The sequence below is a fragment of the Anopheles merus genome, chromosome 2R, assembly GCF_017562075.2.
Source record: "Anopheles merus strain MAF chromosome 2R, AmerM5.1, whole genome shotgun sequence".
Classification (NCBI taxonomy): domain Eukaryota; kingdom Metazoa; phylum Arthropoda; class Insecta; order Diptera; family Culicidae; genus Anopheles; species Anopheles merus.
Genome location: NC_054082.1, coordinates 21909537 through 21937407, shown reverse-complemented (window position 1 = coordinate 21937407; position 27871 = coordinate 21909537). Strand labels below are relative to the sequence as shown.

Genomic DNA, 27871 nt, shown 5'->3' with positions numbered 1-27871 from the left:
TTTTGCTCGCGGAGGTGTACGATTAGAATTTTCAAATGCCTTACAACACGTCTTTGTGTAAGCGTCGATGCTACTTGAATGCCAATTTTTCCTTCACATGAATTTAACACGCATCGTCAGCAACAACACACACGATTGATTGGAATGCCTAAATGGAAGGTTGTGTTGTGATGGGATGGATGATCTAGTTGTATTATAGGATGCTCGTTGGAAACATGTATGATTATGATTTTGTATTAGTTTGTTCAACAAAGGTTCTGATCAAACACAAAATTATAGGAGCTTATACTTCAAAGACATCAGAAGACGGAAGAACCTCAGATAAAATTGAATTCGTTGTGTACTATTTCGTCTCAACGAAGAAGTGACTAAGTTTAGAATCAATAGCTTCAGTATGTTAGATGGACAGGACGCTAATCCAGCCAACAAGTAGTTCAACTTTAACCCTGATCAGGCGAAGTCATCAAATTACACACACTTGTGAAACGAAAACAACGTTCCTCGTACGTAGAAATCACCGCCTCTGATTGTGGGTTACGGCTGAGTGATTAGCCGCAAGTAATAATTGTTTTGCACACTAAGCGTTGCTTGTTGTTTAGCGCATTAGTTTGATGTGGTGATGTTGACTGCATAAAAAATTCCATCTACGTCTTAAAAATGTTCTGATTAACTTTGTTATGTCAGCAAACAAACCTATCGTTTGCCTAGATGTTTGTAAACATCAATTTCACACGTCCCGTTGGTCGGTTCAAAGCAGGATGACTACGACCTTTTTTTATTTTGAAAATAAAAGTACATTTCAGGGAGGAGAAAAAATCCATCTGATGACTAATACCATGCTCTCAATTCCAAGCCAGAGTGCTCGTTCGCATAGATAATACAGTTCTTTTTTTTGTGAATTTGGTTATTGCATGCCTCTACCGGAAACTAACAGCATCTGAAGTTTCACGCATTCCAGCGTATATTGTAATTGGCCACGAGACGCGCTTCATTAAAATCGCGTTTGAAGATAGTGCCGCGATTCGGCAACCCGACACATCCCGTGTTTAGCCCGGTGGCAAGCATCGCAGCTGGCCAGGTCCTCCACCAACTGATCCGCCACCCGGTCCTTGTGACCATCCCTACTATCCCTACCACGGTGCACGCTCGCGGGATGAAACTTTTCGCGAAACTCAATATCAATTACGCACCGACCGCACCGCAGTCAAGACTGTGTGCCTTTTGCCGCCGCCGACCGCAACACGCAACCATTTGCCGGGGGGGTACTTTTTGTGGCATACCAGGCCTTGGCTCGCCCCACACTGCACCACCGTGTGCCGGTGGTGGCAGCATAGCAAGAGAGCACTGGGTAAAAAGTTTGTCCCGTGCCTGCTGCCATCTCGCCCACTGTGGCGGTTGTCGTCGATCCTTGCGGGAAACCACCGATGGCTAAAACTGAACATTCGAGTGGTAAAATTGGCGGTGCGGGAGTGGCATGAGCGGGCGTGGTTTGATGATTTCGCGAAAGCGTCATTTAGGGAATTTGAATTGATGGAGCTTCACAGCGCGGCTTTCGCGAAAAGGAGCAGGTCAACGGGACGTCGTGCAGAATGTCGTGTGGTTTTAAAAGCCAAAGCAATTCACCAAGGCTATCCCGAGAATTGGTACGAGGCCGGGTGCGGTCATGATTATAATTCCTTAACGCCCCAATGGCTGGTATAATTTCTCGTCAAATCTTATCAAAATTATGATGATAAGAATGTGGGACTATAATATGGCGTTTAATGGCGATTGCGGCATAGCAGGCGATCATCAAAAGTAACCTCAAATGGCGAGTTATGTGTTGGCGCCATATTCCAGGAAACCAAATTATCCATTGGTACAGCTTACATCACCATACTGAGACGATACTTTTTGTTTTATCCTTGTACAACGGCTGTATTTCTTCTTCACTTTTATTCTTATCAGATAAAGCAACGACTTCCGGGATAACAAAACATTATTATTTAGAATTCCAATACAAACTACGTATGAAATTCCACACACCATTGCTCAAGTTTTATAAGCGTAGCATTACGTGGCAACCTTTAAAAAAACTGAATTATTTTAAACTAGCAGAGATAATGTTTACATCCCGTAGTATAATTTATTCTCTCAAAGGCACTCGCTTGACACTGTAGCTTCGCTAATTTCAAATATTCCTATCAACTGCTTCAACAGTACAACACACTATACTGCTGTACTGAAAGCTCTTTCCTCGCGCAGTGCACATTAAATTGCTAGTAAAAGCTTCCTATCGCAGACACAGTGCTTCGCAGGGAATGTTTACCTTTGACGCTTTCAACAGGCCAATCCATCAACTAAACTACCATCATCATGACCTGTCTCATCTTTGTTGTCATCGACGTCCCTCGTTCCTTGGATAGCTTAATTGTGAAGCTCATTTTGAAAGCCCAAACCACCAAACACCGTCTCCCACTCCGAAATAGTCGGTTTCCTATTATGACACGTAATTATTAGGCCTGCAGTCCAGGGTGGGTGGGACGTAGTTCTCCCACGGGAACCACGCGCCTGTGTGGCTTCGAAGCGGAGCCCCGGTGGACCATTTTCATTTCATCAACACAGACATCGTCCATACCGGCGACCAATGTTGCCGATCCACGGTCCAAATTCGTTCGGGGATGCCCCATAGTTATGGTAGTGCAAATGATGGCTCTTCTGCCGGCAGTGAGATGCTACTGCCCCCAACCCGGAAGGACACAAAAGTACCGACCCGAGCAACAGTGCTCCTCCTTCGCGACATTTAGTTTGCTGCTTTCCATACATTATCTATACACACCGAACCATGCCACCGGACTAGACAGGCATAAGTCGGCCGTGCACCGTACGAGACCAGCATCTTACGCTCTCGCTAGTCCGGTTACAGAGCTCATGGATGTTGACCGACGACATATACCGACTTGGGCCCCGGGGCTGATCTGGACAGTGCATTCCTCTCGCCTGGTTGGTATGCTATTTTAGGACGCTACTGCGTCTGTTGATGAGTCATTAGAAATTTAGATAGAGAAAGGATTGAATTGACGGATGGTAGAAGCATATACACACATACACCGTCAGAATATGTTGTTCCAGTCGAGGCTAATTCCAATTAGCCGACGACATGTGACACACGGCGCCGCAGCGTTTGCATAAAACATCATCTCATCCCCGCCGACGCAGTGCATGAAACTAATCGCATATTGGTGGCGAGGCTGATTTACCCCCGCGTTCTCGGTGGTTTGTCGCCCGTTTCGTGGGAAGTCGCATCATACCGGCCTATTCACAAGCACAGCTCCCTTTCCGAACGAGGCTCAGTTTCAGCGTTTCTGCCAAAGGCAGGCCCAGAAGCAGTGCTAAAAGCGACAACGAGTGCTGCTAATTAATTTGCACGTCTTACTCACGTACTACCGCACACCGGAAAACCACATCCACACACACACACACACACACGCGCCGATCGCTGCAGATCATAATTATTTCAAACCCAAAAATGATGCTTACGGAACTGGGAGCGGCGGACGTGATCGAACTGTGCACCGAGAGCTGTGCTGCCCTCGTCTCGCTCGCTAGAAATTGACCCACATTACGAGCCCGTGGCTTGTTTAGCCCTTCGCCAGCTACAGCAACCGTAATGAAACAATGCACACACGATGCACCGATCGGTCGTCTTGAGCGTCGCCATTGGCGCGTGCTGCTGACGTGAAAGGTTCGCTTACCCACCGGAAATTTCATTGCGATTTGCCGCTGCCCTTTCCCCTACTAACCTACAAAGATAACACACCAGTAGTTGCAATCTGCGCACTTTCTGCGCCCGTCGGAAAGGGCGCGCGGGATCGCTGAATTGCGCAATAGCTCGCCGGAGTAGCCGTGGTCCAAAATACGCGGAAGTTAACTGGAGTGTACCGCGCCTGCCTGATGACGCTAGACGATAGAGATTGATTGCGGGACTGGTTAGAAAAGAAGCAGTTCATAGAAGACTGTCAGCACAGCAGTTGGCGCGTACAGTGCGCCCGTTTCGCTCGCCAGCTTGCTTGAGATGACTGTTGCTGCTGCTACTGCTGCTGCTGATAAGTGATTAGCCTAAGCAGTGGACTGGGCTGAGCAGGTTTACAGGCGTCGGCACTCAAACTGCAAACGCTGCAGAGCTAGTCGCTCATCAGCTGAATTATGAGCAACGATAAGCAAACGATCATATTTTGCTGGTTGATTTGTTATTATTTTACAGAAGAAGTTCGAAGAACACTTCAATCAACAGGAACCATAACACAATACCCTGCACAACGGACATTCCATCAGCATAGAGTTCTCTGTAACGCAAATTTATAATATCACAAGAACAGAATAACACTATTTGTTAACCATTTTTGACAAATATTTCAGTGAAAGATGTTTTTAATAAGTCAAAATATCTGTTTCACAAGAGTGTTTCATCTGCATTGCGACTCATTTATCGATTTATTTGTGCACGCTGATTTCAATTGCATTATTTGAGTACACAGTAAGAGCTCCAAATCTTGTACGGATTCACATAACGCGAACAGTTCATGGGTATGTGTTGCGCTGTATACAATGTGTATTTATTTTTCATCAGATCTTATGTACCGCAAACACCCTTCATCATCAACAAAGCAGTTCGCCAGCGACCACATAAATGATACACGTGTCACAAAGCATCAAGCAAAATTCAAACCTACTAATGTCGACGCGATCGTTTACGCCTTATCTGTGACTCGCTTTTAAGCTTCCGGCTCTTTGAGGTGAACTGCGAGACGCGCGAACTCTAAAGAAAGCGAACACTCCACAAAGAATACATCACAGTTCGCTGTCCGTGTGTGTGTATGTGTAGGGTCGCCTGGAATCGTTCGAATCAAATGGCCACACATTTGAATAAAAGAAAATCCATTTTCCTTTTCATCGCACAAGTTGCTTCCTTAACACACAACACGCACATATAAATACATACACACATACATTCCCAGGAAGGTTTTGCTCCAACAATTCTATACCTGATAGGGACCGCTGCCGTTCTACTGTTTTCCGCCATAAACCCGAAGCCTATCACACTGGCAACTGATTCTCGAGGAAACACGGCGCCCACCACCCACACATGCTACATATATGCTAACACCCACCCCCCCTCCCCCCTCCCTACGCTCCCACCAACCTTCACGGCAAAACGGATGCAGAAGGAGCATGGTTAAACGCAAATGAATTTTAATGATGTTCGATTCGATTTCGCCTCTTCCCGCCCGGTTGCCGAGCTCGTTTCTACGTACGAGCACGCTAAACAGTTTTCACTCGCATGGAAATCGAACTGTGCAGAAAGAAAAGTCGAAGCGCTTGAGATGCTTCATGGTTTCGGGTGTGCCATTTCGTGTTTTCCTCCCATCGTTTAGCTCGCCGCAAATCGATTTCCTCCACTGCCAAGAAGGATGGCACACATCTGCATATGCGAACCGAACGATTCAGCGCGGCGTTTTTGCTAACTGCAAAGCAGTACAGCGACAAAGACATCGTCCGAGACGACAGCTATAACTTTTTATTTTTTTATTTTTCAAATAAAGAAGCGAAAAATTCTTGCACGTATCGTTCAGGATTCAAAAAAACAAAATCATCCACTCACTCGATCGAAGAAAAAAGTAAGTGTTAACCTATCAAAGAAGACATGAGAAACGTTACGAATATTGTTCATTACTTGAGTAAGCGTCTTGAAAGATGATATAATGAACAGATTGATCTTTATCATCGTCTTGTTACAGCTAAATCTAAAGCAAATGGAGTATAACAAGTGAAACTTTTCATCGCATGAAGCATTGAAATAATTACTAAACTTATTCAAGTTGATAATCAAGTTAGTAAATGTTCATGTCGCCTGTACTGTTATATAAATGTCATAAAAGCATAAACAATAATTCCATCACTTCAATCCTTTCAGATTGCAGTTATAGAAGAATGACTCTCAATGAAAATATTCATCGCTTTCAAAAGTCATCAAGTTCAACGCTTCCCAAAAGCAGATAAAACACGATAAAACAGAATTGAAAAAGAGAATCTAAACTTTCACTTTACATTGCGGCCGCGCTACCACGTTCAGGCAAGCGACGAATACGTATCGCCAAAAAGCTATTTTACTTCCAGCAGCGATCGTAAGAAAATGCTTTCGTCGCCCATGATGGTCCTTTATAAGTGGCCTACTTTAATGTGTGCCGTTCGAGGTTCGCATTCGCAAACCCAAGATTTCACACCAACGCGCGTCGGAGGTGGGAAATGGAATAACTTTACGACTGCTCGTGAAAGTTCACGGGCTAGCAGCAGCAGCACGACCTGTCTAGGCAGTTTCGGTTCGGAATGGCTCGAAAAGAAGTCAAAAAGTGCGATTTGCGATTCTTCCAGCGAACGGATTTTACTGCTGTTGCTATTTCAGTTCACCGGCATCTGCTAGCGAAATGGTGAACCATAAGAGCCAACCCTCGAAAGGGGCTGTGAAAAGAAATGATGAATTCAAATTTTTGAAAAAGATTACACCGACTGCAGTAGCAAATAGCCTCGAGACGAAACACATCCCGAATTCAGTGGAATGATTCCGAGCAAGGACGACCACCTAATCAACGATTCTTTAGTCTGTGGTACGTGCTAGCTATGGTTAATTTGTTTTATTTTCAATGGGTCTTTTAAAGTTTATCCTCTCCACTGTGGGGTAATTCACGATTGTCATGTTTTCTAGAAGCGTTTTTTATTTATTTTTTTAAAAGAGAAAAAGAAATATGCTTTGAATCATGTAACTTTAAAGCCGTGTGATATAAAAAATAAGTGAATTTAGATAAACAACATTTTGTTCGCCTGATTTTTAGCCAGCTTCGTCAGTATTTCGTGCTAATGAATGAGTAACGCGTCCAGACACAATTACAATGCACATATTGCATATCTTCAGGCGTTTAAGATAAACTGAACCACATTAGCAGGTTGCTCACACAATTTGAATGCAATATATTTCATAGCCAAACAAGAAGCAGATATTTCATAGAATTAAATGGGTTTTTGGTAACAGCATTGAAAAATAAGAAGCACATTTCAATAAACTTTAGTGTTTTTCGTTTACCTACACTTTCAAACATAAGAGTATTGCAAATTGTTCGCCAATTACATTACTCAGATCATTCATAATAATGACGAAACGATAGACCCTCATATGCAAAACACAGTGCCAACAGTAAACTTGTTTCACTTGTTTAACAAACGAGCTGCTGAAACCTTTTGTCTTACTAGTGTTGTGATACAAAGAAAAAACAAAGAACCAATAACTAACAAATGAAATAACCAACCACCACACACAAGAGAAACCATTTGTTTCAATAGAGAAACAATTCAAAACACATTTAATTACAGCGTATTTCGTTAAGTTGCTGATTTAGACTATTCGTAATGGTGTTACCCTGACACTGATTTAAGATTAGGTAAGCTTTTTCGCAGTTGTTCAGCGTACGGCCACGCAGTACATTCCTGATGCAGTTCTTAACGCCACGCTTGTATGTGTCCTCGTCAACCGACAGCCGGTCTTTCACTCGTTCGTACTGCTTATCCACGTCAAATCCTTTGACGTCATCGTAGATACCAAGCCGCATTCCGAAACATCGGAACACGCAGCATGTTAACTGATCGTCGGGAAAGATGCGTTCCTTGTACAGCTGGATTAAATCCTCGGGGACATTCAAATCGCGAGCACAACCAAACAGGGAATAGAATGCAGTATCCAGCGTAACCTTAGATATGTCCAAGCCCCTGCCAGGCGGTACCAGACTACTAACGCCGATCAGAATTAATGGCCACAGCACGAAATGATATCTGACAGGTGCCATGCTGTTGAATAAAAGCCAAAAGTATCACTGCAACTATTTTTAGAAAACCCCTTCATATTATATGGGTAAAAACTCGCCCGGTACTGGTGCGGGGTACAATAATGCGATAAGGCACGCTATGGTTTGATTCTTTGTTTATGTTTTTATTGACAAACTAATGCATAAAAGAACAGGGCGTCTTTAGCCGTGGTATAACAATGAACGGAATTGCTGCTAAAATGAACAAACATGTGTTTGTGGGGTTGAAGGGGTTGAAGGGGTTTTATCAAAAGTTAAAAAATGTTGAAAATTAACACACAAAAAAACAATGGTAAAAAAGAAAACAAATGTGTCGCTGTGCACCCGCTTTGACGATGACTAACGTGTTATTATTTAAAAATAATTTATATTCATAATGTAAAATATATGTAGAATGTAGCAAGACAACCGCCGGTCTCATGGTACAGTCGTCAACTCGTACGACTTAACAACATGCCCGTCATGGGTTCAAGCCCCAAATAGACCGTGCCGCCATACGTAGGACTGACTATCCTGCTATGGGGGGAAATCAATAAGTCACTGAAAGCCAACCCCACAAGTGTGTTGGCAGGCCTTGACCGGCATCGGTTGTTGAGCCAAAGAAGAAGAAGAAGAGCAAGACAACACTAAAGTAAGATTTAGTTACCGACGAAAGCATGCTAATAAAAATAGAAATAGTGTCGAATGTATTAACCAATTAAATCGTCTTCCACGGCCGAATAAAAGAGAATTGTAAAATTGAGTAACTTATCTCAAAGCGTCCAATCATCAAAGCATCAAACCAAAACAATAAGCAAATATAGCAATACTGTAAGCAAAACTATAGCCTATGGCATGCTTTTACAGCATACGTTGTACGATGCCGCTTTTACAACAAAAACTTTTTCCCATGTAACACAAACAAGTGTAAAACTTTTTATCAAAAAAATCTTCAACTATCCTTCAACTGGCTGATCATTATTCAATCACAATCTGTACCCCCTAACAAGCGTAGTTTAACACACGCTACGCGTGCCTGCCGATGCATTGTGCGCTTACCATCGGCTGCTCAGTGCGATCGTTACGTACGGATCGAACATGACAGCTCCAAAGCTAGATTGCACTATCATGCGACATCAGTTAGTGTTTCGGTCCAATTTTCTACCAGGAGATTTCAATCCGATAGAGTTGCATGCTTGGAAATGCACGCGCGGGCAAGTGCGACTTTACTCAGAAGGAAGTGGATAGTTTATGCTGCCTCTGGCCCATCCAAATCGCAAACCATCGCTTTTCCCTCATGCACTACTTCTAAGTAGTGTTGCCGATCTCACGCCATCTCGTGTTTTTGGGCTCACTTTCCGGCCGAGCGTTACTGCTGCACGCTACACAGCGCCACACCTACGCGGGGCGCTTCTTAACGATGGATGCTTTATCACTAAGCTGTGGACGATTTTTCAAACGAGTATTTTCCAATAACCGTCAGTGCCAGACGGTTGCTCGTGAGTGCAGAAAGTAAGCAGAAGAGAGCGACCGTGGGGACGAGCAATGGTCGTTTCTTGCGCGTCCCGAACCTTTTTACAAAATTGGCCCTCTGTCGGTGCAAGATCATTCGCTTGCCAGTCCCGTTGTCGCACACTCCGTGCACTGCAACGACGCTGATGGTAAATAGTGCAATGTCACCATGGCTGCTATCCTAACGAGCTGGAGCGAGCTCTGGTGGGTTGCTTCTTTCGACCGAATGCTCTTTGTGCCGAATCCTAACAAATGTGTGTTTGGCACACGGTAGCTTGTTAAGTGGCCATGTGTCGACCGGACCGAAAAGCGAGACAGATGAACATTCATCAACCACGTTGCATTGCTCCGTGCCAGCAAGAATCATTTTTAATACGTCAACACACTTCGGTGCACATTTCGATTATTTTCTTTGCCATGCTAGGGCACTTAAAACTTGTTTTGAAGAGTGATTTTTATGTTTGAGCGAAAAATAGTGCTTACATTTCCATCCAATAATACAGCATCGCAAAAAGGGGCTTCACGTACCTGTAAAAAGAGAAGACGCTCAAGTTAGTTTGCTACTGGCGGTTTTCCTAATTAGCGGTATTCAAAACTTTATCAAACATGAAATCAAACTACCAAATAAAGTTAATACACATCTAAACCCATTCCAATTTCAGAACATTCAACGCTCAAAGTTCAACGCTCTGCAGTATGTACATAATTAGGTTGCTAAGTGTTATGGCGCAAGGGTTGTCGTAACAAAGGCAGCTTAAACTGCACGGGTACGAAAATTCCACCTAAAAATTGCAACAATTTGTGATACTTTTAAAAAAACGCTTCCTCATAACTTATCCGTACACACAGTTGGTTTGCCTGCTGCAACAAAACCCAATCTAGGTTACGTCTGACAACGGTTGAGAGAAACTCCGAACAAGTGCAAGTTCTACACAGCGAGCGGAAAAACATGTACGAAACAGTAGCTTGCGGTCTCGGCAGAACTACTGCCCCCCCTTTGGAAAGTGCTTTTGCCAACAAAGGCTCCGACGGCCACATACAGCACATTGGCACACCGCTGTACTGGAGCACCGGTACGGCCCTGGTTTGGCGGGGGAGATGCAGCCGTTGAAAAGTTATACAACACGACCAAGTTGCGTCTGAAAAGTTATTTTTTACACAACAGGTGCATCTTCATTTTTCTTACTTTGTGCAAGAAGCCAGAGCGATGGAGTAGACACAGATTTGTAAGGGAAATGTTAACAAAATTTATTTATTTAATAATTGTCAGAGATTAAACAGTTAACCTAAATTCACCGCACTCAATTAGCACGGCAGAAGAGCTGCGCAGCTCCTTAGGTAGACGGAGTCGAATGAAGTGCCCCTTTGTTCGCGTTCACGACACAAGCCAAAGTTTTGAGTTTTGTTAGCAACAGCACGGCGCGCTTGATTACCGCCCCGTAAGAAACTCCTCAGCGAAATATTGGCTGAACCAAATAAAAACCAAATAATGAACCACCACCAAACGGTGGCAGGCATTTGGTGGGGAGGGCCTGTTTATCCGACACGCGTTCGACTTCCTGGCTGGATGCCTGGGCGCGTTACGATAAGTTGTTCGCCCCAGTACCACGTCTACATCGACCCGGTTAAATGATACCAGCCCGTGTGGCGATGCCCCGAACCCGCTCAAAACACCACTCAAAAGTTACGCTATAAATATCCTGCCCCTGCTTCTACGATCGGTACTACAGCTGCGGCAGCCACCAGCAAGCGAGGCAAACACACGCTAGCAAGCCAGCTTTCCGATTCATCAATCAATTCTACCGCCCAAACATGAAATCGATTCAAATCGCCACCCTAACCGTGCTGCTGGCGCTGGTGGCCGGTACCGCATCGGCCAAGAAAGCGTCCACCATCTTCGGCATGCCGCTGCAGCAGGATCCAGTGCCCGCCACCTCCACCTTCATCGTGTCCGACTTTCTGCAGTTCCTGCAAACGGCCGTGACCTGCTTCAACAAGCTGCGAATCCCAGAGGAACGGTTCCCGCTCTACCTGGCCGGCGTGTTCCCGAACTGTCCGGAAACGCAATGCTTCGTGCGCTGCCTGTCCGCCAACCTGAACCTGTACTGTGACGAAACGGGCTCGGATATCGATCGCCACTACCTGCAGTACGGGCTGGGCCAGGACTACAACTGCTTCCGCCAGAAGGCCGAGCAGTGTCTGGCCGCTAACACTTCGCCGTGCAACGATCCGTGCGAGGCTGCGTACAAGCAGGAGCTCTGCTTCCTCGACGAGTTCCGCAAGTACGTCGACTCGAACATGAACTCGCTCATCGCGGCCGTCGCTGTGGAAAAGGCCGAACAGAACCCGGTATACTACAACATGTTGGCTCACAACTAAGGTGACGCACTGTCGAACACAGGAAAATAAACTATAGTTCATTAAAGTAAAACAAGCCTTTTCTGTTATTGCATTCATTTACTTTGCGCAACCCGCTGCTGTTCGGCTGGTAGCCCATGCGGCAGGTCAATCACGCATATGTCAGGGAGGCTCGACCAATGCGAGTGTTTAGCCCACGACAGGCATGTTGAGCGATCACTGACCTTAACCGCTGCACCATGGGACCTCCGGGACCGGAAACACCTTCACCAAACATTACCTTCGCCAGGTGTAAATATTTCTGCTGGTAAACTGTTTGCTTGACGCGAGATGTCATTGGTGCTGCGAGCAGGGCTAGTGACGCTTTTTGTCCGCCAGTTTCTTCCAGCAGTCATGTTATGATACAACGTGTTCGTTAGTTGCCTACATTGAATGTATGGCAACAACACCTCGGCTGTGCCCAGGACCGTCAAGCTCAATGGCAAGGTTTATTATAAAAACTCTCCCAATGTGTTGTAAAGCGTTCAGTTACAGCGCAGTGTCTAGCCTGTACATATGATGGCAAGCAGTGGGCAGGTAGTTGCCGCGGCAGCAGTGCTGCTGCTGATGCAGCTACAAACAGTAACTTCCGCGACATTCGGTGCTCGGGATCCTCCTCCACTGGCGCTCCGGGAAGCGCAGGCAGCGTGTGTGAAATACTTGGGCATCTGCGAAAACCGTCTCCACCAGTACAACAACAGCGTCTACCCGACCGACCAGGACACCATGTGTATGGTGCGCTGTGCCGGCATCATGGTCGGGTTCTGGGACGACTGTCAGGGACTGAAGCTGGACGGACTGGCTAACCTTTTCCCTGCGCTGGCAGCAAACGATCGCGTTCGGTATCAAATAATGAGCTGTGCAGAAAAGCGCATCGCCACCTGCCCGCCCCATGATACCTGTGCCAGGGCGTACAACGGGTTCCGCTGCTTTCTGGATGCACAGAAGGGTGGATTCGGTGCGAAGGATATGCAGCCGCAGCAATCGACTCCACCGCAACCGTTCGATGCGCAGGAATTCATTCGCTCGCTATCGATTTGTGCCAAGCTGCAGCGCATACCCAAGGACCGGCGGGACCTGTACGTGCAGGGCGTTTTCCCGAACGACGACAAAACCCGCAGCCTCATTCGCTGCGTCGGCATCCGGACCGGGCTGTACGATGATGAGCAGGGTCCCAACATCGCACTGCTGTACAGTTTGTTCGGCGCTGGTCAATCGGAGAACGAGTTCCGGCGCAGGGCAAACCTGTGCATCGACGCCAATCAGCCACTGCTGGAAGCGCAGGACAAAAATGCTCAGGCGTACGTTAAGCTGTACCGTTGCTTTGCCGACCAAATCAGCGCACTCGTACGGGCCAACGCTAATGCCATGGCGTAGAGCTGACGGTCACTTGTGTGCAAAACAAAATAAACAACACTGTTACCGCCGGAAACTACCGTATCGCGTTTCCTTTTTTTGTTTGTACCTTCCATGCATTATTTCCTACCACGCTGACCACACTATGCACTCACGGTAGCCGAAAACGTGTCCTAGCCTCCATCTTAGCGACGCAGCGCGTGTCTTATCAGGCGGTGCGCAGGTTACGCTTTTTACATAACATCCGCCTTTAAAACCAATCCTAGATGGTAGCGTATGCCCAGTACTGTACCGTCCACCAGCCACCATGGAACGTGACCGCAGCAGCTCGTACGTAGCAGCAGCCCTGCTGCTGGTTTGCATTTCGCTCGCCTCCGCGCCACGCGGCACCGAGGCCAACATCTTTGGCGGCAAGCTCTACCAGAAAGCTCAGCAAGACTGCATACTGTTTATGGGTATCAATCCGCTCCGATTGGACCAGTACAAAAAGTTCGTGTACCCACCGGACCGGGACACGATGTGTCTGATCCGCTGCATCGGCATCTCGCTCGACTTCTGGGACGATATCTTAGGGTTCGACGTGGACCTGGCGGAGCAAGAGTTTAGTCCGCTAGTTGACGCCACCTTCAAGAAGTATCTGGCCGGCAATATTACGCTCAAGCTGGAGCTGCTCGATCCGCTAGACAACTGTGCCCGGGCGTACTACGCCTTCCGGACGTTCCGCGCGCAGATCCGTCAGTTCATCGGCACGGGCACCACCACCATGGCTCCGAGCGTTAATTTCCAACCATTGACGGCGGTGCAGATCCTGGACATCATCGTCGACTGTGCGCGGGAAGTTAATCTGCCTCCATCATTCCTGACCAGCTTGACCAAGGGCATCATTACCGACTGTCCCGAGGTCCAGTGCTTTATTCGCTGTGCCGCCGTCCGTACTGGGCTTTACACCGATAAGGACGGAGCGCTGCTCGCCAATTTGCACCGTCAGCTAGACCCACCGGGAGAGGATCTAGCCAGTTTCAGCCTACGTCAGGGGATGTGTTTGCAACGTAACCAACAGCCGCCGACGGCCGACTGCTGTACCCGTGCGTTCAAGCAGTTCTTCACCTGCCTGCGTCCCGATTTTGAGCAGTTTTTCATCAGAAACCGAGAGACCGTGATGCAGCATTTCTTGTATAAAACGGACCAGCCTGCCGAAGGACAGGCAGCCCCCATGGTACAGAACAACGTATTGGATCCGTTCGGTGGCAATATGGGTATGATCTTAAGCTCGTACTAATCGTTGTCACTCACACGACTTATCTGCTAATTTATCCGTTAGGCTTTGTAAATATACAAAATCTGAGTTCTGAGTTAATAATTAAAGTTGATAACTTAAATTCTTATAAGGTGTATGTAGTGTGGATGTTTTCGAAAATGAATATTTTTTCTTATTTATTTACCAACTATTCCAACAACCACCTGCGTGCCTTGAGTGGAAATAAACATTGGCAATTAAATGCTTATTCCAATAAACCAACTTTCTTCAAATCCCATCATGTTATAACTGTCAACGTATTTCACACGCAGCTGTCAGAAATGTTTTACTTTAGCGTGTGACTGTAGCCAAATAGACACCCTAACAGGAAAAGGTCGAAAAAAAACCCCGTCAAAAGAACAAAAAATTTACATTTAATGCAAACAAAACTCTGAAATGTGGTTCTGTGCAGCGGGTGCATCTTCCGGGAGCGGTTTAAATCCTGCATTTTTCGCTTTTGTTCCTCTTGCCCACTACCGGTACAGCGGTACCCAGGAACCAAACACTTTGAATACGTAATCGGAACCCGGGAAAGCTGCTGCTTCTAGACTAACCGTCGGAAGCGGATAATGCACTTGCACGGCGCACAGTATGAGCCAATGTGAAAAGCGACGGTAAGATATGCAAAGGCACACCAGGGGAACCACCCAGACGCCCAAAACGAGCGGCCGGAGCGAATTGTGAGCGTAGCAAAGCTTCAACACAATGTTGCTGTAGCCGTGTGGCGGGTGTAGCTCCCCACCGGGGGGTTTTGAGTGCACACATACAAACATACCGGCAAGAAAATAAGCTGGGCAAGAAAGAAAGAAAAAAGTGCTTACATTTACATTTCATTACACCGAGTGCTGCAAACCGATCGGGGTGTGTACGGTATGAAGGCAAATAAGCTCGCTAACGAAAACTTTGCTACCTTTGCCTAAAAATAACGATGAAGAAAGAAACAAAGAGAAGAAGAAAAAGAGAAATACCCTTGAGCATGCCGGCATCTTCACAATAGAGGTATGAATTCACAACTGCTGCTAGGGCTAACGAAGCGCATGAAGTATGTCTCTGTGCGCAGAAAGGATTCATCGCTGATAAGGGCCAAAGTAATCTTGTAGCGAAAATTTGAGTTCGTTTAACAGGTGTAAGGATTTTGCAGGTCAACAATCTCTATTAGTGAATGGAACATACTTTCAATCTATCGTTGACAAGCTCAACTCCAATACGACAAAAGCAGCATAACTGATGTATGTAAAGCAAATTGCAAATATTTGTATGTCATTTTTCGATTTATATAAACAAACTCATAAGCAAACATCGCTTAAATGAAGGTTTCAGCTTTGACGTTATGCTGGAAATGATGTTGTGATATTCATGTTTGTGTATAACAAAGTTTAGCAGTAACAACAGATAAACCAAATAAAACCGTCTTACCGGTACATCAATCAAACCGACAACACCGATTTTTCCCTGTTTGAGCCTTTTTATTTTCAGTTACTTCCTTATGATAAGACTTTAGCCCTTTCATTGCTCTATGCTGGGTTGGTTAGATGGTTACGTATCTGCTGTACAAATCAAATGGGTAAGCTGAAGCAGCTTTCTCGAACACGCGTTTTGTTGGCAACAGCCATACTTTCTATCTGTTTTGCCAGCGTTTATGCCCGCCGTAAATTATGTTTTACGATACACCAAATTCCTACGTGATCCCTACACAAGTCAAGTCATGCAATGCGATGATAAAAAAACGATACACGTGTTTCCAGCTGCACAGCACCATAAACGATCAAAGAAAAAAACAAACAACCACATATTTTTACAGTCAAATACGTTCAAAAATATGTGCCTATGTTTGAGCAATTTTGCAATGATATTTGTATTGAAATGTGTGTGTAGTGCAAAAATGAAATAAAATAAAATAAAGCTCAATAAAGTTATATGCAACATAAAAGTAAGACAATGAAATTAGGTCATAATGAAGTACTTTCAGATCTACTTCAGTTGGTCCCTTACACCTATTGCAAAATGATGTTCATTATGCCTCAATGATAAAGGAAAATGATTTTGCTCGTTCAGATGCCTCGTTAACATAGTGAAATGAAATTCTCGTCATATCTCCTTGCCTAGTTAGATACTGAACCTCTACACAATAGGAATGCTGGAGCATCGACGGTCGAACATTACCATCTGGCTGGTCCGAAACCCTGACCGAACCTACTGAATCCGAATGCTCACTCAGGCCAACATTGCATTCGATCTAGTTTTCAATTCGATAATATTTACTCGACCATATGTCAGAACTGCTGCACCATGCACCACATTGCCGGCGGCATCAAACGCAACGGTCAACGCAACCGTGTGGTAGACAAAGCGCAACTGAACCATTTGGTAGGGGTTTCGGAATGCATATAAAGCAGTGAAAAGAGCCGATAGAGAAAGAGAAAGAGTGAGATCAATTTTCCGACCAAATGCGACTGGCCTGACCGTGCCCAGTTTCTACGATATCCAAAAAGGCCGGTACGAATACACCAAGTGATTGAGTAGGCTTTTTATCTGCATCAGACAGCATGGGCCCAAGGGAAAATACCAAAGGGCTAAAGCTTGTATTTATGCAAATTCCAAATAGGCACTAGCCAATTTTCGTTTTGCTACTGCTCCGTTGCCAATAACTCACCACCATCTTCGCACAACGAACGGTGCCGACTATTCGTGCATCTATACCAACCGTCGCCCCACGGACAAGATTTGCTGATTGAGAAATCGTTGCAAATATGTTAACGTTATGACGACAATGCACTATACTAGACTGAACTGCGCAAGAACAGCTTGGTGCTAGCATTTGTTTCTTATTTTCTGAAAATCGACCATTCTTGGGATATTTTACTTGCAATTTTCTCGATTCCTATTGGAGTTTGTTGAATGGTTTCAACACGTCAAAAAAGACCTACACAAATTTCATTTGTAAAAGCTGCTGCTCCACGAATCCAACTGAAATCAATACAACCAATGTTTCCTCAGAATCTATCACTATCACAAGAAAAACACCATTCTCTGACAAAATTTCGAACGTTTCGTGATATGGTCTAGTAAGAAAAGTATGGAATCAGTTAAATCTATTATTTTCAAGAATAAACGTTTCCCATTTGAAATAGAACAGCCGAGAAAGGAAAAAAAACATTTGATTCCAACGAACAATAGGAACACCTATCAATTGTTGCCAGGTTAAAAAGTTTTTTAAGCTTTACGAAAACTTTCACAAAAGAGCTCACAGAGGAAATTCATTTCAAGGACAGGAAACTCCAAACCTGAACCAGAGTGCTTAGCTGGTAGAGGTTCGATAACGGAAAATGAATTTAAAAAAAATCAACCAGCATTATCACAAAAACTCGCCAGCTAGCCGCATGGTAGTGGTAGAACATATAACTTCGACCGACGGTTCAATGTTTTATGAATATTTGGCTTTGAAAGCCTGAAAAAATCAAGAGAAAGGATTATCTTTGCAAACTTAGACCATTCAATGAAATTTGGTAGACAAGACATTGCAGGCAGAAAAAATGCCGAACAATTTTCAATTTTCAAGCGACAGTTGAAACTTTCGACAGACGAAACTGTAAGGCTTTTTTATTTTGAAACTGACAGAGAAAACAATTGCAAATTCGATTAAATCAAGAATGGGATAAAAAAGAAAAAATCTTGAAAATACCTTTTGAAAAGGATACTTTAGGATCAATTGATTTATGTTTTTCAAGCTGTGCATTTTCGATCCAGAACTAAGCCAAAGGAAAGGTCAAAACAACATATAAATATAAATATAAATATAAATTCCCTATAATCAATCCCAACGTGGAATGTTATTCTGAGAAAGTTATCAACGAACGGAAATGTAAACTTCAAGCAATGTAAACCACTTTACAACATAAATCACCGCTCAGGGTTTCACGAGCGTTCGTAGTGATGGTATCCGACAAGTGATGAACATTCCTGTGACGTGCACATCGTATTTTTCAAAATCACTAATGATCATCACCGGTGTAATCGCTTCTGTCAACTCGCCGGATCAGCGGTATGATCCGACCGTATCTCAAAATCGCCGAAATGTTACAATTATTTTGATTACCGATTTTATGGGTGCGGCAATCAAGCGCCCACCTGCGTAACTGGAGAGCAGGAGTGCACGTTATACACCGAAACATTACCTTAATGCAGAAATTCACAACATTTACCTAATTACAGCGAAACACGCTACTAGCTGGCCGTGTTTGCAGTGGTTACTGCACGGTACACCCATCGGATGAAAATATCGGTTGATCACTATGTTAAATAGAGCTTAAAAGCGATTGATTCTACATCAACATCTGTGCCACTTTCAGCGCCCACCGTTGCAAACAGCTCATGATGATGAGTTTTAATAGGTATCTTTTCATCGGTTCCATTAGCCGATGAAAACATTCTCGCCGCCTTTGGCTAGTACTTCTGGCAATTCAAATGGAATTGAAACTATCGCGTTAGAAGATGAATCATTGCACTCTGGGTTCAAGTACGAGCTAAACCTCGGATTCAATCGATCCGCTCAACCGTGATGGCAGTATCTTGGCATTCTATATGCAAGTAGCTTCATTCGAGCCATTCCATCCTATCTTGTAACATCCTTTGTTCTTTTGCACTGGCCGTCGCTGGCCACCAATAAATGCTTAAAGAGAACGTGAAAAATGTCCTATCCCTTTCCTATTGTTTCCAGTCCGATTTGATTTATGACCTACTTTCAGTTGTGTTTGCTATAAATATTTACGACCGTAAAGGGTACCGTTTGAAAGATTTAACATCAGCACGGACATACATCACCTGTAATGCCATCGCTACTGTAACTTTCCTGCAGCCACCTGCCTGTGTACTTCTTCGCGAAGGACATGATCTGAATTCAGCATTCCAACGATGCAGCAGCGGACCGTGGTGAATTACTTGAAAAATGTCTGAAGCCTGACAACGGTAGCCAACCAAGGTGGTACCGTATAGTAGCAGAATTGTTAAAAAAAAGACTCCGGTTATATCATGGAATCATAACAACTTCATGTAGTTTTTGCAAATATAGCAAGAAAAATTATCTCTACGCTTAATCACATTTCGGGAACGTTCACCTGCGAGCAGTACCGCAGCTACTCAGGACGATCGTCCTCTGTAATACTCACTCCTCCCGACTGTGGTCGCGGACTGGGCTGTTTGGGCCAACTGTTTCATCACGGTGGTGTCAGATGTTTGAACAACGCTTCGCCGGCGTAACCACGGGGCTGGAAAAACATGATATATCGGTGTATTTTCCAACGGTGGCGAAATTTATGCACCCATTCTTTTTCGATTCCGAAGCGCTTTACATTCGTTGCCGTCATCCTTTCCGTGCCCAACAAAACGGATGCACGCGTAATCTTCATAAGCTGCCAGTTGCGAGGAGATAGTACTAAATGTTTCTTACGCAAGGTTTTTTTTTTTATAATGGTGCTCCATCTACCAACCACCATTGTTTACAAACCGCTCGCTCTGAGTATCAGCCATAGGAACGTGCGGTTTTGTGGTGAGTGATAATACAAAAAAAAGGCGCAACCCTCATTCAAACACATCGAAATGCGTAAAACCATATCAGTCCACTTATTTCTATTTTCCCTCTCAAGAACACTTAAAGAGCTTTTGTGGAATCGTTTCCACGGCAACCACTGTCTGAGGCAGTAGGTGTCGGTTGGGTGTATTGAAGCACTGCTGCTTTTAACAAAAGCAGCTTCAGCGCACGTGGCGAGAAAGACATTTTCCAAAATCATACATTTCGCATCGCTTTTCCTTCTCCGAGTGGGGGCCCGCCCATGATGTGACGGTGGGGCGAAACGAGAAAAGTGCTCAATAAAATGTAATCGCCAGCGCAAACTTTTTCGAGCCACATTGCGGTGCGCAAAAACCCCCAAATCCCATAACTACCGATTACGGCCGAGTTGCCGATGACAGGGGAAAACAAGTCCGTGGAGAGTTCTTCGCGTCAGCTGTGCATACAAACCCGCATTGGGTACGGGAATTCAGAGCCGGCTATTGAGATGGCCTACCAAGGGAAACTGTGCGATGGAGAACGACGAGTAGCATCAAACACACTCACACACAAATACAACCCGGCAAACGAAGCGATAAACACGAGCCTTTGCCAAAATAAATAAGCGTCTTGTTTATCCTGCTCGTTATCTCCTGGCGGAGTGTAGTATCGGCGAATAAACCACACGCATATTCGAATAACCGCACCGCCACCACAGCAGGAACCAGACGCAGCATCCCTCCTCCGATCATGCTGTTTGGTATTCCCACCAATCTGGACCGATTCGAGGCGATGCAAGCATTTGGCCATTTCACAGAGTTGCTTGTACACATAAAAATCTGCCTAAAATTATACTAAAAATGATTACACTCATCGCTCAACGAAAACGCACGGGCAAACAAAACGGAAATGTTCCTCACGCATACCAACCGTTCGGTAGCGAATGGGTGCAAAGAGTTTTTTTCTTGTTGGTTCATTTTTCTTCCCAGAAGCTGCCTGTTTTCCACAAAAGACACACGCAAAGCTCTGTATATATGTGTGTTTGTGTATTTTTTTACCTCTAGATTTCTATGTTCACAAGATCATCATTTTGTAGGAGACTTTTTCTGCTCGTATTTTTTTTTTCGCCCATGTATAGTCGATTGGTCGATAACTGTTTTTGTTAACGAATCGATTTGGGGGAGGTAGTGTTTTTCTTTGCATTGGTTGGTACTTTTTCCCCAATGATATCCCCTCTTGCCCGGTGAACAAGATGGTGGACGAGCGAAGAACAAATTGACGCAATTAGGGCCACCACTTATTCGTTATCTGCAACGCCTACGTCGGTTGGTGCGGGTGTTTGGTGAATATATTACACTTTTTTCTTTCTCATTACCACTGCCCCGGGGGATTACCGGAAGATTGAAGATGCTATCCAATATCGATTTGAGGTGCAAAACCCATTAATTTAGACGCCGTTTGTATAAGGATAGCCCGTTCGAGCGAACTATAAGTCAAACAGGAGCCGTAAAATCGTATGATTAATCTGGTGGTCTGTAATTATTATTCACAAGTTGTATGCATGCCATGAAATCCATGTAAAATCGTGTAATAAACTTATTTGATTTCAAGAACTAGACTTGAGAAATTAAATTAAAAAGTGTCATTAATATAGATAAAGCTACACGTGCGTTATCTTTTTTAGCGAGTCTAATCAATCAATAACCATTAATAATAAAGCTATATAAACCTAAACTAAATCTAAATCTATGACTTGTTAATAATATTCGTGCTGAATGAATCTTTCGTGTTCATTTAACGAAAACTTATCCCACCAAATGCTACAGCTAGAGCTTGAACACAGCTTTACTAATGAAAACTGGAAAATTAAGTTACTTCGAGTAAACATAAGACTATTCGGATTATCTTAACAGTCTCAAGGCGTGATCTACCATCTACAGCAACTAAAGTTTATCAGCGCTCCAAATATTCCTTCAGCTTTTCAACCCAATCATGCATTGGTAGCAATTCTGACCAACCACTACCGTAGCTAGCTCTATCAGCCAGCGTAAGATAAACTTTTGGCGGAATGTTTCGGTCTGGTTCAATAATTAACCGTAAAGTTCCATTTGCAAAATCAAACCAAAACTCAGTGGGCACCAGCCATAAGTAACCTAAGGGAAAAGGCCAGGGAAGAGAACACGAATCATCGGATCTATGGAGCAGATCAACCAAAACTTTGTCCAAGTTCACTACCGACGCTAGGAAAGATAGCCAGTCATGCCCTAAGTCCATCCGGCTGCGTTTGAATCTGTTGAGATTGTGGTATAAAATACTGTAAACAGTAGCTACATATTTGTAAACAATTTCAGCTCTGGTCAACCATCTAGGGTCAGTGATCATCTATGCAAAGAACAATTTCTTATGGAATAATAATTGATTAGAAAGCTTCTGGCTTCTTCGTTGAACTGTATGAACATTTAAAAAACCGATGAATTTTGTAAAATCTCAAACCTTGTTTCAGTTGTCGGTGGAAAGCTTTCTTTGTCAAGCATTACTTGCTTGTAGTAGCTTTCTTATCTTATATTTAGTATCGGTTTACTGATGTTGGATTAAAATCCCCACACATAAGGAGGTTTCTAGTTGCCTAAGAGTTGCTGCACTTTATACAGAACTCATGATGTTTTTAATTTATATGACAACTTTCGACTTACCTGTAATTTTGCACACGTGTACATCCTCATCACTACCGTCGTTACAATCATCTTCGCCGTCGCACACGAAACTTATATGAATGCATTGGCCACTACCGCAGCGAAATTGACGTTCAGCGCACTGGAGAGTCATATTAACTAAAAACAAAGAAAAAAAAAAACAAGAACAACGCTTAGATTCATACAATTGCTAACTACATGTAAGAATAAATATATTTGGTCTCGTATTTTCAATTACGTTTTTGCTTCACGATTTCACTTTATATGAATGAATGTCGGTAGTCGATAGTGAATTTAAAATATTTTCCGTAAAAGCTAAAAAATCAACCCCCCCAATTTGTTCGTCGCACTTCATAGTTGGCAGTGAAATTAAACTCATCTCTTAGAACCACCATATAATGCCATCATAATATTTTCTCAAAATATTGCTTCTCTCTTGATAAAAAAAACAGTGAAACTTTTGTTGATGTTGACTTTAAATCCCAGCACATTATGCAACGGATCGTTAAATAAAAATACGGCTTTAATACAATGATTCTCGGGAGGTATTGGAGATGTCATCAGTTGTCCGGTTACTGTCTGTGAGGTTGCTGTTCGTTAAGTGGCATGGTTAAATATGTATTACGGCTGCATGGAATTACCGGAAGCTCACATATTGTTATCAAACAATCAAACCTTCTTCTGCCATATAAAATACAACGTAATGAAACACAGTCAGAGCAAAGTCAACTCCAACATGCATGCCAATTCCATGTCAATTCCATGTTAATGTTAGTTTTGACAAAACATCAAAACCAAACCAAATAGAAGATAATTAAAAATATGTATTGTCATACCCATTGTTTTTTATACCGATGTGTGTATAATACAACGAGCTTTAATTATTTTTTTGATAAATTGTATGACTTGATAGATAATTCTTTTTTCGGATGTTATTAGGCAAACAGCAAATCAGTCAAATTATTTTTCTGTCTCGCTACATACCGCACACCATACAGTGCTTGTTGAGCAATCATGGATGGTTTATGGCGTTGGTACGTTTTGATCATGCTAACAACTTTCCCCCATCCCACGGAGGCCATTATGAAGGTTTGCTTGAAGTTTTTTTTTTTCGTACCACCATTCCAATGTCAGTGTAAAGATTGCGCTAATTTAATCACTTTCAGGACATACGAGTCAAGCAGTTTCAATGTTACGATCTTCCGTATGCTCTCACAGAGTTGGAAGAATGCACCGTGCATACACCTCGCAAAGGACCTCAGCTGCTGACACTTTTGCTGAAGACGCGAAATCTAATACATCGAGTGTTCATGGACGTTACAGTCTTCTCGCAGTATCAACACACGCGAACGTATCTTTTCGGTACCACCTTTGACTACTGTGAGTATATGTCCTCGACCGATTCATATCACAATCCCGTTGCCAAGCTCGTTTACGCTGTGGCAAAGCTAAAGTTTCCTCAAGCCCTGCTCCAATGTCCTGCTTCCGGGGTGGTAAATATTACCAACATGAAGATTGACGAAAATTTGGCACCGCCAATTATGCCGACCGGAAGGTTTCGTACCAACTTCCGAATGTACAACAAGCGCAACCAAACACTGCTCGCTTGGCTATGCGATTCGATTATCTCGGAAAAGCCGTTGAATTACAGTGTTGCTATTTTAGGTTAGAGTTTTAGGAAAACGGGTAATATTAGTTTTTATTATTTTCTATTTTTCCTCATGAACATAAAGACAACAACATTAGGATATTGAAACGACACATTTATAGACTATATGTTTTACCATTAGGTCCGTGTAAAATGTTCGTCTGCTTGAATTATTTTTTTTTAATTTTTCCCCAAAACGGCAAAATATACCTGATTTCTATCTATATTTGGCTTAATAACTCGGTAGTTATTTCTCAGGGTTCTCTAATTGCATCGACAACAAGGTGAAACGACAAAGATCTGTTTCATGAACCGTGGTTGTCATTTACAACTGATCCAACAGATACCGATATTCAATGCGACTGCTGGCCATCAGCTGCAACATCTCATACTAGGTTAATCACTTAAATTCTGGTTCTATTAGGTTCTATTAGCTAAGCATCGGTGAATACCAAATGGCACTACCAAAAATCCGAGCACCGAAACAGAGCAGTTTAAACTACGTTGTCGACACGAACTGCAATGCTACGGTGTTTAGCTGTGTGTTTTATAATAATTAGTATGTCTGTATCGAAAGATGCATATCAGAAAAGTTCTAAAGTAAGATGTGAATTATTGAACCAAAAATTATTCAACTGTTACTATATACTCTCGTTTTCTAATTCGTGTAGCCAGTCTTTTTCAAACGATTCGAATGTGTTGGACAACCTATTCCCTCGGTAAGACTAGAGAAATGCAATCTAGAAAGTCCTCGTCATGGTCCTCAGGTAATAAACATCGTCGCCAACGTGGAACAGCCACTTCCAAAGCTATACGTCAGCACGAACATATACGTAAAGAATCGTCAAAGTCTTATAATTGTTTACGGTACCACCTTTGAGTACTGTGAGTTTCTGATGCGCAACGAGTCCCGATCAAATAATCCTGTTGCTGTGCTCATCTACAACTATGCCAAGCACAACTTCCCCCAAGTACTTAAACCCTGTCCAATGGTGGGCTGCTTCAATGTGAGCGGTCTGCTGGTTGATAAGAACCTGATTCCACCGTTCATTACGCCCGGCGGGTACTTCGCATCGCAACGGTTCCACAACAAACGAAACGAAACTGTGCTTCATTACGAAACAGAGTTTTCCGTTGCGACACCATCAATATTCAACAAAACGATGTCTTTATTCACATTATAAAACGGAAATGTAACAATTTGAATGCAGAAGTGGTTAAACGCTTTATTATAACATACAGAGACGAAATTATCCAGGTTCAAAACTGCTACAATACTATACACAACAACAACATTGTTAAAAATTAAAAAAAGGCAATTCCAGAACATCCTAAAATGAGACATATTTCAAGGCATCGAAAGAAAATAATGTTATAGTATGTGCGCCAAACAGTAATAAATATTTTACATTTGAATCAAATACGCCCTTCACAAAACAAATAAATTTCAAACAAAAACTCAAGTACACGCATCACATTTTGCCAAGCGATTCAGACGAACGTTGAAAGTTTTCCATCATGACCATAAACGGATTATTCATTTGCATCAGAAAAATAATACAGGCTAAATTGACCACACCATGCGGAAATACAGTAATTGCTATCATCGTTTACTGATTATTATCAATGAAACTGTAATCACATACAATAGTGCAATTATTTACTAATTTGTTAATAACATCTTTTCAAAGAAATGAGAAATAATACAAATTACAAATCAGTCCAATATTAACTGCACACCATGAAATATCTAAGATTCTTGGTTACAGTACAAGCAATCTTTTATTTCCCTGTTACAGTAGTCAGCACCAGAGTATTACAGAGCATTTTTTCATATTAGTGACGAATATAATTTATGCTAATGGTAAGATTTTTTAACTTCTTACCTCCAGGTCAATTTGAAACGTTTCCAATGCATCGATCATCCATACGAGATAAGCAAACTGCATTACTGCCATATGGAAACGCTTCGCAACGGTTCGCAAGTGTTAGGAGTAATACTGGAATTTTTAAACAGCTTGCAAAAAGTTAACGTCGCTGGCGGCTTGTATATACAGTACTTTCGCACCCGTACTCCACTGCTAGCGACCACCATGGAGTACTGTCAGCAAAACAAGGACATATTGTCGATCAAAAACCCGGTCAACAAATTTGCGCTGGATTATGCGCAGAAACATCTGCCACAGTTGCTTACAGACTGTCCGATCCGGAATGGCAAGGTGTTCAACATTACCGGGCTGCTTATTGATGACAGACTAATTCCAAGCTTTGTCATGTCAGGCACATACTACGTGGAATTTCGTGCATACAACAAACGCAACCAAACCGCTTTTAGTGCATGGTTAGAAGCTGACATAAAATGATAGAAAAAAAGGTAATGCTACCTAGTTGCTTAACAAAAATGATACAGCAGTACATTTATTCACCCTTACTATTTGTTAAAACTATAAGAATTTCATGAAAAACTAAATTTAAAAATTAATTCGCTTATCTTAACGATTAGCACTCCTCACTAAAAGCATGTATACGTGTTGGATTTGAAATTGATCACAAAACTCATGAAAGTCGTTTTGAATTGTTATCGTATTTAAATATGATTTCTCTCTTGAAAGTCGATAGGTACAAAAATTGTCAAATTAAGCATTGAAAAAAATATTTAAAAAACGATTGAAACAATTTGGAACTTCGTGAACCCCTCAAAATACCGGCCCGTTTTTAATTGTAATTGATAAAATCTGACGTACTAGAGAAACAAACTATGCACGATTAGTAATCAGAACTGTTTTGCCCTAATTACAACTATATGCTGTTCTCGTTAGTGCTGTAAATGGAATCGACATTGATGGAATATTATAAAGTTTAATTCTCAATTCCAATGTAGACTTCAAGCAATCCGTTGCAGAGTACAAATAATCGATTGCGAAGTTAAAAATAAACACAGAAACAAACCGCAACTCAAAACAGTGGTTTGTTTGGGGCAACATACGAAGTGGTAGCAGAAGTAAAAAAAAGTTAAAATGTTTTTAAAACTCCCTACATGTTTATCCATCATCATCATATTTCTAGCTACGGTCGTGCACAATGATCATCGCAACAGTACTCGTGTAAGAACATCAAATCCACATCCTTACGGAAGGAACTTTCAAACCAACTATGCTCGAGACAAAATAATCTGATTACAGCCACTTCTTATAAAACGTTTGGACTGTTCGGATGAAAATTCCAAAGTGAGCACACTCATGCAAAGCCGACTCTTAACGCGTCGTAACGAACCGCAAGTGGTCGACGTGATGCTGGACATACTAGAACCCACTTCGAAGCTGCTGATCATCTTCAATCTCTACACGCAATACTTTCAAACGAAAAATCTGCTGTACGGAACAACGTTTGAGTATTGTGAGCTGACGAAGAATCTCAACACGCAAATAAACCCGGTCACTAGAATTGCTATCAACTTGGCTAGGGAGAATTTTCCCCAGGTGCTGAAACAGTGTCCCCTCTACGGGCTTATTAATGTGACTGGTCTGGAAGTCAACAGTAGATTGGTACCTC

The 27871-nt window shown here is 43.1% G+C and overlaps 4 protein-coding genes across 16 annotated transcripts in view; 2 read left to right on the top strand and 2 right to left on the bottom strand.

The window, feature by feature from the left end:
• The window catches only part of LOC121587858 (low-density lipoprotein receptor-like), a 157148-nt gene that overhangs the window by 96381 nt on the left and 32896 nt on the right, over positions 1 to 27871 (bottom strand). For all 13 annotated transcript variants that reach the window (XR_006004119.1, XM_041905078.1, XM_041905082.1 and 10 more), the window contains exon 3: positions 22672 to 22809. Coding sequence is in view for 12 of the 13 variants with exons in the window: in XM_041905078.1 (XP_041761012.1) it covers positions 22672 to 22809 (138 nt within the window). In the remaining variant the exon portion in view is untranslated. The remainder of the gene's footprint in view (positions 1 to 22671; positions 22810 to 27871) is intronic.
• On the bottom strand, positions 7098 to 9905 carry LOC121587864. Its single transcript, XM_041905098.1, has 2 exons — positions 8931 to 9905; positions 7098 to 7875 (listed from the first exon to the last, which is right to left on the bottom strand). The coding sequence occupies exons 1-2, from the start codon at positions 8999 to 9001 to the stop codon at positions 7395 to 7397; spliced, it is 552 nt and encodes a 183-aa protein (XP_041761032.1). The 5' UTR covers positions 9002 to 9905; the 3' UTR covers positions 7098 to 7394.
• Positions 12300 to 13157, top strand: LOC121587861 (general odorant-binding protein 45-like). Its single transcript, XM_041905096.1, has one exon. The coding sequence runs from the start codon at positions 12300 to 12302 to the stop codon at positions 13155 to 13157; it is 858 nt and encodes a 285-aa protein (XP_041761030.1).
• On the top strand, positions 24834 to 25666 carry LOC121587863. The gene is made up of 2 exons (XM_041905097.1): positions 24834 to 24919; positions 24991 to 25666. The coding sequence occupies exons 1-2, from the start codon at positions 24842 to 24844 to the stop codon at positions 25501 to 25503; spliced, it is 591 nt and encodes a 196-aa protein (XP_041761031.1). The 5' UTR covers positions 24834 to 24841; the 3' UTR covers positions 25504 to 25666.

Excerpts from the sequence above, each read along its gene's own strand:
- LOC121587861 (XM_041905096.1), top strand. The coding sequence starts at position 12,300 with ATGGCAAGCAGTGGGCAGGTAGTTGCCGCGGCAGCAGTGCTGCTGCTG.
- LOC121587863 (XM_041905097.1), top strand. The coding sequence starts at position 24,842 with ATGCTACGGTGTTTAGCTGTGTGTTTTATAATAATTAGTATGTCTGTA. Across the intron at positions 24,920-24,990 it reads CATATCAGAAAAGTTCTAAA|CCAGTCTTTTTCAAACGATT; the intron begins GTAAGATGTGAA and ends TAATTCGTGTAG.
- LOC121587864 (XM_041905098.1), bottom strand. The coding sequence starts at position 9,001 with ATGATAGTGCAATCTAGCTTTGGAGCTGTCATGTTCGATCCGTACGTA. Across the intron at positions 7,876-8,930 it reads ATCGCACTGAGCAGCCGATG|CATGGCACCTGTCAGATATC; the intron begins GTAAGCGCACAA and ends TTTATTCAACAG.